This window comes from Castor canadensis, chromosome 11, assembly GCF_047511655.1.
Source record: "Castor canadensis chromosome 11, mCasCan1.hap1v2, whole genome shotgun sequence".
In the NCBI taxonomy this organism is placed as follows: domain Eukaryota; kingdom Metazoa; phylum Chordata; class Mammalia; order Rodentia; family Castoridae; genus Castor; species Castor canadensis.
Window position 1 is genome coordinate 36859437 of NC_133396.1, and position 12675 is coordinate 36872111.

Here is a 12675-nt window from a genome sequence, read left to right on the forward strand (position 1 = left end):
GACAAGTCCAAAAGTTACAGTTTTTATATTGTTCTGTACACAGGACATTAATCTGTGCTCAATCCTAGCAAATTTACTTCAGAGTGTCATCTGCAATTAACTACATAAATCTCATTCCTCCAATCATGTTTTTGTTTTGCTTTGTTTGAGACAGGGTCTTGCTATATATCCAAGGATGGCCTCAAACTCTCGGTCCTCCTACCTCAGCCTTCTGAATGCCCGGAAGCCATCAGTGATCATGGAATCTGTTTAATGGTTCCCTTCCTAATAGGTTAAATACATCTTTGACACATATTCAATCTGTATTTGAATGAGTCATGCTTTTAGTTATTTAAAAATCATACTGTGATGTCTCTTGTTTTGAAGACATTATCCAAAGTTGAGGAATTCCTTCAGTTTTTCTCTGAAAATTCAAATAAAGTAGATACTGTTCCAGGAAAAAACTTGTCCCTCATGGAAGAGGACTGGCTCCAAAGTGCTGTGAGACTGAAGACAGAGAAGCAGACAGATCTAGGACTGGGAAGAGTGAAATTCATTAGGGTACTGACTGATGGAAGCATGTTCCTGGGTGGCAGCAAGACCAGTGGGACCCCTACAATTTCAGTCAGAAAGAGAACCATACACACACACACACACACACACACATTAAGACAAAGTGATTTCATTCTAGCTGAATGAATCTGCTTTACCTTAAGCTAGTGTCAAACAGTCAGGCACATTCCTTAAGGCAGGATCCCATGGCAAAGGTCCCCATATCACTCTGTTTTATCCATTTATAGTTTGTTGGGAAATTATGAAAGAAAACCCAACTCAAGTTATTCTAGGGCAATCATAGTGGTTACAACTTAAGATGTCTGCAGTCCTGTCAAGCTGAATTTATACAGTTTATTAGGTGCATTGCTTTAAATCAGAATAGCAGAATAACTGTTTTTAAAAAACAAGCGAAGAAACTCCCAAGAGGTAGCTGGGGCAAGAGAACTGGTAGTGGGGTGGCTGTATAAGGGGCTGCTTATACCCCTTCTCTTCCATCGAGTCTTATTATTCCCAGGTCATTTGTCATTGAGGCCAGGCTCAGGTCTGTCATGCATCTCTGAACTCTCAAATCATGGGGGTTGGCACAGACATGTTTCCCTCTCTTGGTGAGGAAGCTGGGAGACAAGGAGGAGAAAGATTACAAACTGAGGTATCTTCACCAAATTGGGAAGGGGTGCCCCATCCTCCCTGCTCTCCTGTTCTCTGCTCAACCCAGTCTTTTCTATCCAGGAAGTAGCTCAGGGCCTGACTCCTCTCTGAGACCTTCCCTCAGTCTATGAGACTCCTCATGACTTGTGGGAGTGGACTTGGGCAGCCTTCTGTCTGCTCTCTCCTCCATCCCTCCTTTCCTCTCCACTAGAAACGTCTCATCACTGATGCCCTTCAGGACCCTAGGGAGGACACAAGCTGCACCTTACCTGGCAGGATCTAGAGGTGGGATTTTTCTGGACACCTGTCCATCAAGTCCTCCCCGCAAGACCCTGTGAGTTCCCTCTCTCCCAACACATGGAGGGGGAGCTTGACACTCACATGACACCTGGCTGGGGGCATCCACTGCTCGTTAAAAAATAATCTCTAATGAATGAACATCGGATTCTTTGTGAAGTATAGGAGAAGCAGCAATCAGCAGGAACATGAAAGCCTGTTGGAAGAAGAAGGACTATTTGCGGGCCATGTCTGTCCTCCAGAGTTCTGTGGAGGGGACCAGTGAGGGTGAGAAAGCCCAGGACTCAGAGGAGGTGCTTCCTCCTCCTTGGACGGCACTCACTGTCATCTTCTTGCTTTAGACCTTCCCCAGGACTGAGCTGCATGTCTGAGGGTACCCAGGATGGGCCACAATAAGACTAGAAGTATCCCCAGAAGAGGAAGTCACCTGCAGACACCTGTAGGCATTAGAGAGCTCCTTCTGCCCCAAGAGGGCAGACTCAGGACAGCCAGGAGGGAACAGGGAAGGCATCCTTGGAGGAGATACCCATGGCCCATGCTGATCTTCACAGAGATGGTCACCTCCCTCATGACCCTCTCATTTTCTCCCTGTGCTACAAACAGGTGAATGAAGCCATAGTGCTGATCTATACCCACCACTGCTTTTAAAGCCATATATGGTCATTTACCTTCACTGATAACTGGTGTTTCAAGTTGATGCTCTGTTCTCAGGATTTCTTCTAGTGTATCTGGAAGAAACAGACAGGGTTTCCTGCATTTTCTCAGCATCTCTGCTCACCCCATTCTTTACTCCTATCATTTTTGGAGACTGGGTCGTGTTATGTAGACCACGCTGGCCTCTAACTTGAGTTTCCTGCCTTAGCTTCCTAAGTGCAAGAATTACAGGAATGCACACCTACTTCATACCAAAGCAGACAGATGCTGGAGTGCTATCACCTGTCTGGTTTATAGACCCGCCCCAGGCCCATTTGTCCCCCTAGTGCCCTGACATTTTTCAGGGATCTTTTGAACATGTTTGAGACGTGAAGCCATTCTACTGCTTCTGTAATACTAAAAGCCAACTGCAAGTGTGACACAGACAAGTCAATCGAATGTCTCCATAATGGGATAGAGTCCACAATTCTTCCTTCACGTTTTTGGAATCTGCAGGACTCTGGAAACAGCAAAGTCTTCACCAATTCATTTGGTGGCACAATGTCCCTTTTGTGAGGTAAGGCTAATTTTCCATTTTTATTTACAGATATTCATATATGTTTGTGGCAGAAACATTACTGTATTTGATTAAAATATGCATCCACACCCCACCAAGAATGAGTAACAGCCAGGTATGTGTTCCCTTTTAAGTGTTTTTATTTTGGGGTGCAGCACAATGTATGCCTAGCATGAGCAAGACTCTGGATTTGATACCCTAACACCATATAAAAGTTACTTTTTAAATTGTGTTGAAATATATAATATTACATTTCCATTTAAACCAATTCATCCAGGTCAGTGGCATTAATTACATCTGAATTACTGTGCACCTGTCGTCACCATCATTAACACAATTTTGTTCATCTGCAGAACTGAAATTCTACCATACTATGCCAGCGTCCTTCCTCCCGGTCTGTGGCTACCACCATTTTGCTTTCTGTTTTCATGAATTTCTTTTCTTCTTCTTCTTTTTAATAGAGAGTCTTGCTGTATAGCCCAGGCTGGCCTGGAACTCATGATTCACCTGCTTCAGCCTCCCAAGTGCCTAGATTACAGGTGTGCACACTGCACTTCTATCTTCATGAATTTGACCCCTCTAAGCAACTCACGAGTGGAACCACACAGTATTTGTCCTTGTGTGGCTGGCTGATTTCACTCAGCATAATGTCCTTCATGATCATCTATTTTGTAGCATGTGTCAGAATTTTCTCCCTTTTCAAGGCTGAATAATACTCCACCGTGCATATGTGTCTAACCATATTTTATTTATCCATTCTCCCATTGATGGACATGCAGAATGTTTCTACCTTTTGCCTAGTGTGACTAATGCTGCTATGAACATGAGTGTATTAAAATCTTTCCATGTACCTTCTTCTCATTTTTTCAGGTACATATTGAGGTAGAAGTACTAGGTATCATACTAACTTTTCAAAACCTCCAAAAGTTTACATTCCAAAATTCTCATAGCACCAAGGATTTTGGAAAAGGAATAGTAGACCTGCATAATGACAATTAGACAACTGCAATCCAACCTTTAGCCTGCCTTCTTCCTTGCCTCCCTCCTTCCCTCCCTTCCTTCTCCTTAAAGTTAATGTCCACAATTCACCATATCAGAGAACAAAACTAGCTTAAAGTTGACATTTACTTTTCATATTAAAACATAAATTAATGATTTTGGCAATAAGGATTCAGCTATCAACTTAGTCCAACAATCGTTTTGCATTGTTCTTGGCTCATGTCTTATACCCTCCATATCTGGGAGTTCCACATCCATGGAATCAGCATATTGAGGATTGAAATATTCTTAAGAGTGCATCAGTACTGAGCACGTGGACACTTTGTTCTTGTTTTTATTCCCTGAACAACACAGTATTTGCTAGCATTTACAGTGTTTTAAGTCTCGTAAATAATCTAGAGATCTTTTGGAAGTATCGGGGAAGATGTGCATGGCTTGCATAAGGACAGGAGCATCTACAGATTTTGGTTCACATGGTCCCCATGACACCAAAGGATGGCTGCAGTAAATATGAATTACATTTAATGGGGCATATGGATACACTGTAATATGCTTGATATGATCTGGGTGGGACTTGCAAAAAAGGTTGCAGATGATCTTGTCTTTCCATAATTGTTTCCAAACTAGCACCTCTCCTAATGCTACCATTTTTGTTGTTGCTGTCCTGGGGTTTGAACTCAGGGCTTTGAGCTTGGTAGACAAGTGTTCTACTGCTTGATCCATGCCTATAGCCGTTTTTGCTCTGGTTATTTTGGAGATAGGGTCTTTTTCTTATTTTTCCAGGCCAGTCTGGATCATGTTCTTCCTATTTTATGTTTCCCACTGGGATGATAAGTATGTGCCACTATGCCCAGCTTTTTTTCCCATTGAGATGGGGTCTTAGTTTTTGCTTAGGCTGGCCTAGAACCATGATCCTTCTGACCACATAGCTTGGGATGATAGACGTACGCTTCACCCAGCTATTGGTTGAGATGGGGTCTCAAGATCTTTTTGCATGGGCCTGGCCTTCAACTGCAATCCTCACAATCTCAGCCTCCCAAGTAGCTAGGATTACAGGCGTGAGTTCCCAGCACCTGGCTTTGCTGTGTGATCTTAAGCAAGTTACCTAAGGTTTCCATGCCTCTTTTTTCTCATTTGTAAAATGAGAACAAGCAATACTACCAGGCACCAGTACATAACATTACTGATGTCCTACTGTTTTCCCTACAAAAATGGCAAATTCACATTGCTAAACATAGTAGTTACTTCCACATGGTTGCTAGGAGGAATCAGTGTGTCAGCTTCTGTAAGTCACTAAGGTCACTGGCTGCCTGGCACATAGAAAGTGCTAGATATGGATTTATTAGATTAAAAAGATAGGTGACCATGGCTGAGTCACTTGCCTGGCTGGTCCCACTTCCTCTGCAAAATGATAGATTTGTGTTAGATCCTACATAACACTTCTAACATAGAATTCTAGGCTTCTTCCCACAGATTTACCATTTCACTACAGTCCTTTCACTCTAGTACTTAATAGGGAATGTATGAAACAATTCAGGCCATGAAAAGGGAAATAATTGTCCCCAAATGAGACCAATCACCCGTGTAGCGTTTTCCTCAAGGACCAAAGGCTTCAGGCAGAGGCAGGGCTGAGATGGTGTGTATTCATAGGAGGGCAGTGCTGTCCCTCTACATCTCCTCCTCAAACCCCAAGTTACCATAGACCTGGCCACTGGAGAAGGTCCAATGGACTCACCATGTATGACCCGGGCCTGGGATCCAAAGGCAGCAGCAAGGATGAGGAAGGAGAGGGCAGCCACGGAGATCTCCATCCTCCCAGTGGGCAGGCAGAGCTGGCCTGGGGGCACCTGGGCTCACTGTTCCCTGACTCTCTGGCCTGCCCTTGTATTTATAAAAGGAGGAGGATCAGGAAGTCACAGGACAGACTTCGGAATGCTGTCCTTTGGCTATATAATATTCAACATGCTAGTTCTAAAAGAGGGAACAAGGCTGAAAATGCAACAGGAAGTAGAGGGCCCAGAATGCAATAGGAAGTGAGCACAAAGATGATTTGGACTGTCCCTAAGGAGTTCCTAAACTATCCTAAATGGATATGGGCAAAGGAAGTAAATATTTTAAGATGGTTTCTTCCTTCTAGGAGATTTTTTAATCCTCCAAACCAGAGAAGGCTTTATTTCCACCTCCTTAGGACTTAAGTACCTTTAAATAACCAGTAACCTATAAACATGGGGCTCATGCCTGTAATCCTAACTACACAGGAGGCAGACATCAGGAGGATAGCGGTTTGAAACCAGGCCCAGAAACCAGCAACAGGCAATAGTTGGCGAGACCCTATCTTGAAAACACCCATCACAAAAAAGGGCTAGTGGAGTGGCTCAAGGTGAAGGCCCTGAGTTCAAACCCTAGCACCAAAAAAAACAATAAAAAAAACCCCCCAAAACCCAGGGCCCAATAGAGATAACTGTCACTCGTAAACATGGCCATGTGGTGACTCTCACAGTGCTGGAGCTATATTTGACATCTTTTTTTGTCTCACATCCAGTGCATTAATAAGTGCTTTTGACTCTACCTTCGAAAACATATCTAGAATCTTATTACTACTTGAAAGAAAAGCCCCAGTTTCTTCTCAAAATCTTCTATCACTGTCAATGCCTGGGCATAGCACAAACTCCATAGGTCACAGGCTCAGCCCTACAAATGTGCCTCCTCTTCAAATGTCATTCACAAGTAGTGGGTCTCCAGGTTTGCCACAACATCTTTTTTTTTTTCTTTTTCTTTTTTTTTTAATTTTACTATTCATATGTGCATACAAGGCTTGGGTCATTTCTCCCCCCTGCCCCCACCCCCTCCCTTACCACCCACTCCGCCCCCTCCCTCTCCCCCCCTCAATACCCAGCAGAAACTATTTTGCCCTTATTCCTAATTTTGTTGTAGAGAGAGTATAAGCAATAATAGGAAGGAACAAGGGTTTTTGCTGGTTGAGATAAGGATAGCTATACAGGGCATTGACTCACATTGATTTCCTGTGCGTGGGTGTTACCTTCTAGGTTAATTCTTTTTGATCTAACCTTTCTCCAGTTCCTGTTCCCCTTTTCCTATTGGCCTCAGTTGCTTTTAAGGTATCTGCTTTAGTTTCTCTGTGTTAAGGGCAACAAATGCTATCTAGTTTTTTAGGTGTCTTACCTATCCTCACCCCTCCCTTGTGTGCTCTCGCTTTTATCATGTGCTCAAAGTCCAATCCCATTGTTGTGTTTGCTCTTGATCTAATGTCCACATATGAGGGAGAACATATGATCTTTGGTCTTTTGGGCCAGGCTAACCTCACTCAGAATGATGTTCTCCAATTCCATCCATTTACCAGCGAATGATAACATTTCGTTCTTCTTCATGGCTGCATAGAATTCCATTGTGTATAGATACCACATTTTCTTAATCCATTCGTCAGTAGTGGGGCATCTTGGCTGTTCCCATAACTTGGCTATTGTGAATAGTGCCGCAATAAACATGGGTGTGCAGGTGCCTCTGGAGTAACCTGTGTCATAGTCTTTTGGGTGTATCCCCAAGAGTGGTATTGCTGGATCAAATGGTAGATCAATGTCTAGCTTTTTAAGTAGCCTCCAAATTTTTTTCCAGAGTAGTTGTACTAGTTTACATTCCCACCAGCAGTGTAAGAGGGTTCCTTTTTCCCCGCATCCTTGCCAACACCTGTTGTTGGTGGTGTTGCTGATGATGGCTATTCTAACAGGGGTGAGGTGGAATCTTAGCGTGGTTTTAATTTGCATTTTCTTTATTGCTAGAGATGGTGAGCATTTTTTCATGTGTTTTTTGGTCATTTGAATTTCTTCTTTTGAGAAAGTTCTGTGTAGTTCACTTGCCCATTTCTTTATTGGTTCATTAGTTTTGGGAGAATTTAGTTTTTTAAGTTCCCTATATATTCTGGTTATCAGTCCTTTGTCTGATGTGTAGCTGGCAAATATTTTCTCCCACTCGGTGGGTGTTCTCTTCAGTTTAGAGACCATTTCCTTTGATGAACAGATTGCCACAACTTCTTATTGCAAGTCAGAAGATCTCCAATTTCCCTCCTCAGGTTGCGTATTTTTCTAGAACAGCTTATTGACTTTTTTTTTTATTTAAATAAAGGTTAGGACTCATAAACAGCCAGATGGAAAAGATGCTATTGGTCAGTTCAAAAACTAAAAAAAGGCAAAAAGGACTTTATTTGGGGTCTTAGGTAACAGTGGCCACTCCTTTGGGAGTTTTCCTTGGCTGAGTTACTTTCACTTCCCCCTCCCTTGCCCTTCTGCAAAGTTGCTTCCCTTCAATTCTTTCGAAAGGTTCTGCCCCCTCCCCTCTGCCCTGCATTCTAAACTCTGAAGAGAAACCCCACCCAAAGGGTTAAGATTGTAACTGCTACATCTTTCTTTGGGTTTACAGAACCCAGTGTATCTAGTGGCTTTCAGATAATGTCAGAATATAGAACTCCTTCACTGTTCTTTTAATTCTGTGCATCCAAACTAATACAAAGTAATTGCTGTGAGATTTAGCTTGAAGAAAAGTAATATGTCTGACTAAAAAGAACTACAGGAACTAGCTCCAAGAGGTTGAGGTCCATTGCCATGTTCCAAAGGAGAATTAAAAAGAAGACATGTACCCCGAATGAGGAAGACCCGGCTCAGCATGTAGAATTCCTTCCCAGCTCTCCTCCCTCTCCCTAAAGCCCTTTGCACTGAGTGCCCTAAGATGGAGCTTTGAGCTGGAGCCCCTCTCTGTCAAGGTGCCAGCCCTTAAATTCCCCTGATTCTTTTTTACCAACTCTTCTCTTCTGATTATTGGCTTTCAAATGGAGAGCAGTCTGGTAACATCGGAATTGCAATTTGGTGAGACACAGATTTGGATAGCTCTAAACTTGTGTTCTGAGGAAGGTAAAGAAATGAGAGCTTATACTGAACAAATAGTGCTGATTTATTACAGTAAAAATTCTTTTGTTGGGAAAGTTCTTTGGGAGTTGAGAATAGGTGTTGTGTGATAGGAACTATGTGACCAATAGAAAATAAAGAAAACAACCAGATGTGGTGGCTCACACCTATAATTCCAGCTACTCAGAAGATGGAGATTAGGAGAATGGCGCTCAAGGCCAGTTCAGGCAAAAAGTTAGTAAGATCCCATCTCAATCAGTAAGTCAGGCTTGGTGGCATGCACTATAAATGATTGCAATCCAGGTGGTTCTGGGCAAAAGTGCCAGACCCTATTTGAAAAATAACTAAAGCAAAAAAGGGCTGGGGTTGTGGCTCAAACAGCAGAAAGCTAGCCTACCAAGCACAAAGCCCTGAGTTCAAATCTAGTAAAAAATATTCACAAAACAAAGGCTCGATAATCTTTTGATATGCATCTTGAGTCTCTGGGCTTATTGTAATTATCTGTTGTAGTTGCCTGTAGCCAAGGTGAATGTCAACCTGAGTTCCTAGGCAGCAGCTGGACTTGTAGTCAAGTCCTTTTGGCCTCCTGGCTCCATCTTGAAAAGCTCTTTTAATGTTTTTTATTATAAATTTTCTTTTATTTTCACATTGCCTAGGACAAGGCATGGTGAAGGGGTGTGACACCCTCCCAATTGTCTCCACTTATTCACTAACACTGAAGCTCTCTGTATCCCATACTTTGGGATTTTTATGGAAGCTTCATTACATAAGCAAGATTGAGCAAATCAATCTCCAGCTTCTCTCCCCTACCAGGAATTTTTTTTGAGGGGGGAGGGAGTTTCAATCATATAATGGTGGATTTCCTGGCATCCAGCCTCTAGTCTTAAGTAAAAGTTACTTCATTAACTCAAGTATGTTTTAAGGAACTCCTTTCACTTTAAAAATATGGCCACTTACTTGGGTGTGGTGGTACATTTCTGTAATCCCAACATTTAGGAGACAGAGGAAGGAAGATTGTTGAATTCAAGGCTAGCCCTGGGTTACACAGCAAAACCCTGTCACAAATAATATAACAAAATAGTATGGCCAAAAATTCTTTACCTCCCCTCCTGTCAAGCAGAAGAGTTTATGTTCTCTTCCCCTTGAAACTGAGAGGACTTGTAACTATTTAGCTATTAGCGTATGCCGTGTGACTGCTGAGGCTAGTTCATGGCAAGCATCAACCTCAATCACAGGAACACTTAGTGTTGAAGCATTGACCTTTCACATGAGGAATCTGAGTAGCCCCAGCTGAGAGAGGAGTTAGGCAAGGAGTTAGGAAACCTGATGGCTTAGAACCATGGCTAGGATGTTGATAAGGACATACATTCTAGACTGCTAACATTAATGGAATGACTTGTGACATACAGCAGGGTCTTCCTGACCTGGAGTCCCACACCCTGTGAAAAATGTCAGCTCTGACTCTGCCCATCTAAGGCCAAGTTCTTCTCTGCCCAACATGTGGAAGGAGTTGATGGCACATAACCCAGTACTCCCAAAGTTACTGACATATTTACCCAGTTTACCAGGACAGACCCCAGTAAAAGCTTGAGGACTTGGGACCTCCTGCCAACTCTCCTGTCTGAAGAGTTGCTCTTGCTGTGCTTTTATTTTGCTTTGCATTAATAAACCTGCTTCTATTTACATCTCCTCTGTGTCTGTCCTTGAATTCTTTCTCCAATGAGACCAAGAACTTTCTGGTCCCTGGACCCAATGACCTGAATCTGGTAACAAAGACACATGTGTTCTGGTAGACAGTTCCAAATAAGCATTTCCTTCAGTCTCTAGATCTGCCCCACCCAATACTGCAACTGCTAGCCAAGTGTGGCTATTAAGCACTTCAAACAGGCTTGTCCAGTTAAAGATGCACTAAGACTATTAGAGTACACACTAGATTTCAAGATTTAGTACCTCCCCTAATATAAAATAGCTCAGTAATTTTTATATTGATCATTTGCTTAAATGATAATGTTTTAGGAATATTAAAATACATTATTAAGATTAATTTTATGTGCATCTTACTACTTTCAAAGTTATATCTGTGACTTGCATTGTATTTTCACTGGACAGCGATCATCATCACTAGATGATCCCGGCAATGAGTCACCTTTTGCTACTTGAATCTTAACTAAGGTCCCAGGCATCATGGAGAAGAAACAAGGCCCATCACTGCAATGCCCTGTATGAACTTCTGACCCATAGCATATGTAAGCACAATGAAATAGTCCATCCCCTGCTTCCCTCTGCTGTTACAATCTCTTGTGTCTCATTCATCCCAAAGATGCCTCCTTCAAGTTGGTTGCATTAGTTCTATCAAGTTCATACCATGTACTCCAGTGCATCTCCACTGCCCCTACTACCCTTAGTAACCTGACTTCCAATCCCACAGGGCCTGATGCTGCAGGGGAGGGAGCCACAACCAGACCACAAGGAATCCTGGAAGAATGGCCAACCCTACATCAGCCTCTTGCTTCCCATAAATTCTAACTATTGAGGACATAATATCATACATCAGCCTTTGTTTCAGTGTATACACGGTATCTGGGAGGTTAAGTCCCAACTCCAAAATGTTTTGTCCCCTTAGCTAAGTTATTAACACTCCACCATTCTTTTGGGCTGGTTGCTTCTGACTGGTAAAGTAGGTAATAATACCAGCAGATTCTACCTGTCAACCAACTTGTATCATTTCCTATAAAATGGAGCCCTTTGCCTGAGGCAACATTGTGTCACCACCATGCTACACTGTCTGATCATCTAGCCTAGAAGTCCTTGGAAGATTGGGCTGGCTGATACGCTACTGGTAGGGAAAGACGAATGGACCTGAAGTAAGTGTCTGTGCTAAATTTGGATTGCTTTCCTTTGTAAGGTGCAAGGACCCAAGATAACCATGTCTCTATATGCCTGGCTTTTCTTCTTGAGGACAATTGGGTAGGTACCATACTGAGTCTCAACACCCTCCTCTACTGCTGACAGGTGGCACTAAGCAGTGGCAATGGCTATAGTGGCTTTGGTGAGAGAGAAGCCCATGGGTTTGGGTCCCTGAACAGCCTTGATCCTTGCCACTACAGCCTCTATGCTCCAGGGCCTGTTGCACTAGCACCTGCTGTGGCTGAGGGAAGAGGCAGCTGACATCCACAGAACCAGTTTCTATCCAGACACTCATTGAATTTCTCCTTCATTATCACACTCTCCAGTGGCTCCCAAGCCTGTTTAGTCATGAATACTTATCCAATACTTCCAGGTTGCACATGCCAGGGTATTGAGCAGATTCCCATCTGTTTCTTACATCTCAGAGAATCCCTGATGCAGGAAAAGAAGGGTTTGCCAAGGCAAGGTGCCATCAGATTGTGTCCACATGAAGCTGGGCAAAGCCTGTGCACAGCTGGTTGCTGTAGTTGTGTCTGGAGTTAAGAGAAGGGCTGATGGAATGGAAGTGGTAGGTAGAGGAGTCTGCCACAGCTCGAATGAGTATTTGGTAAAAGAAAAAAAAGTCTGATCTCACAATATATTGCCATTTTTTGACCTCCCCAATATAGAAAACATTTGAGTGGCTTTTGTGTGTTACCTGTGTTTTTTATTACTCACTGTCTCTGGCATGCATCCTTGTGACATTTAATCTTCAGATCAGGTGTAAATCTTAAATGTTCCTTAGCTCCCTTGGCATAACCAAGCAGCACTGTGCTGCTAGGCTGCTGCAGCTTCAGAGATCTTACGAAGCTAATAATAACGACAGCCAATGTTTACTGATCCCTTTCCATGTTCCAGAAGCTATGTTATGGACCTCATAAACTTCTCACAACTGGCGTATGAGATATTTACTGTAATAGTTTCACAATATTGCCTAGAAAACCCCACAACTTCTGCCCTCACAGAAATACCAAATATCCGATAAGCACAGCTCTTACCACATCCTATGATGGGAGCTTGCCCAGCTTGTTTATCTGGTATAAGCTGAGCAACCCTGTAATGTTACCTGGTAGTGTAGGTCAGCACATTGAGTGAACTGTCTTCTCCTTGGGAGTGACCTACCTT

General features: G+C 42.9%; 1 protein-coding gene across 1 annotated transcript; it reads right to left on the reverse strand.

Moving 5' to 3' along the window:
• Positions 1-871: 871 nt before the first annotated feature.
• Positions 872-5625, reverse strand: Ccl15 (C-C motif chemokine ligand 15). Its single transcript, XM_020174816.2, has 4 exons — positions 5424-5625; positions 2148-2207; positions 1564-1675; positions 872-1148 (listed from the first exon to the last, which is right to left on the reverse strand). The coding sequence occupies exons 1-4, from the start codon at positions 5497-5499 to the stop codon at positions 1010-1012; spliced, it is 387 nt and encodes a 128-aa protein (XP_020030405.1). The 5' UTR covers positions 5500-5625; the 3' UTR covers positions 872-1009.
• Between the last annotated feature and the right edge of the window lie 7050 nt (positions 5626-12675).

Bases quoted from the DNA above. Each gene is read 5' to 3' on its own strand.
- Ccl15 (XM_020174816.2), bottom strand. From the start codon at position 5,499: ATGGAGATCTCCGTGGCTGCCCTCTCCTTCCTCATCCTTGCTGCTGCC. The intron at 2,208-5,423 runs GTGAGTCCATTG...TGTTTCTTCCAG, and splicing joins CCAGGCCCGGGTCATACATG to ATACACTAGAAGAAATCCTG. The intron at 1,149-1,563 runs GTGAGTGTCAAG...CTTGTCTCCCAG, and splicing joins TGCCCCCAGCCAGGTGTCAT to CTTCCTCACCAAGAGAGGGA.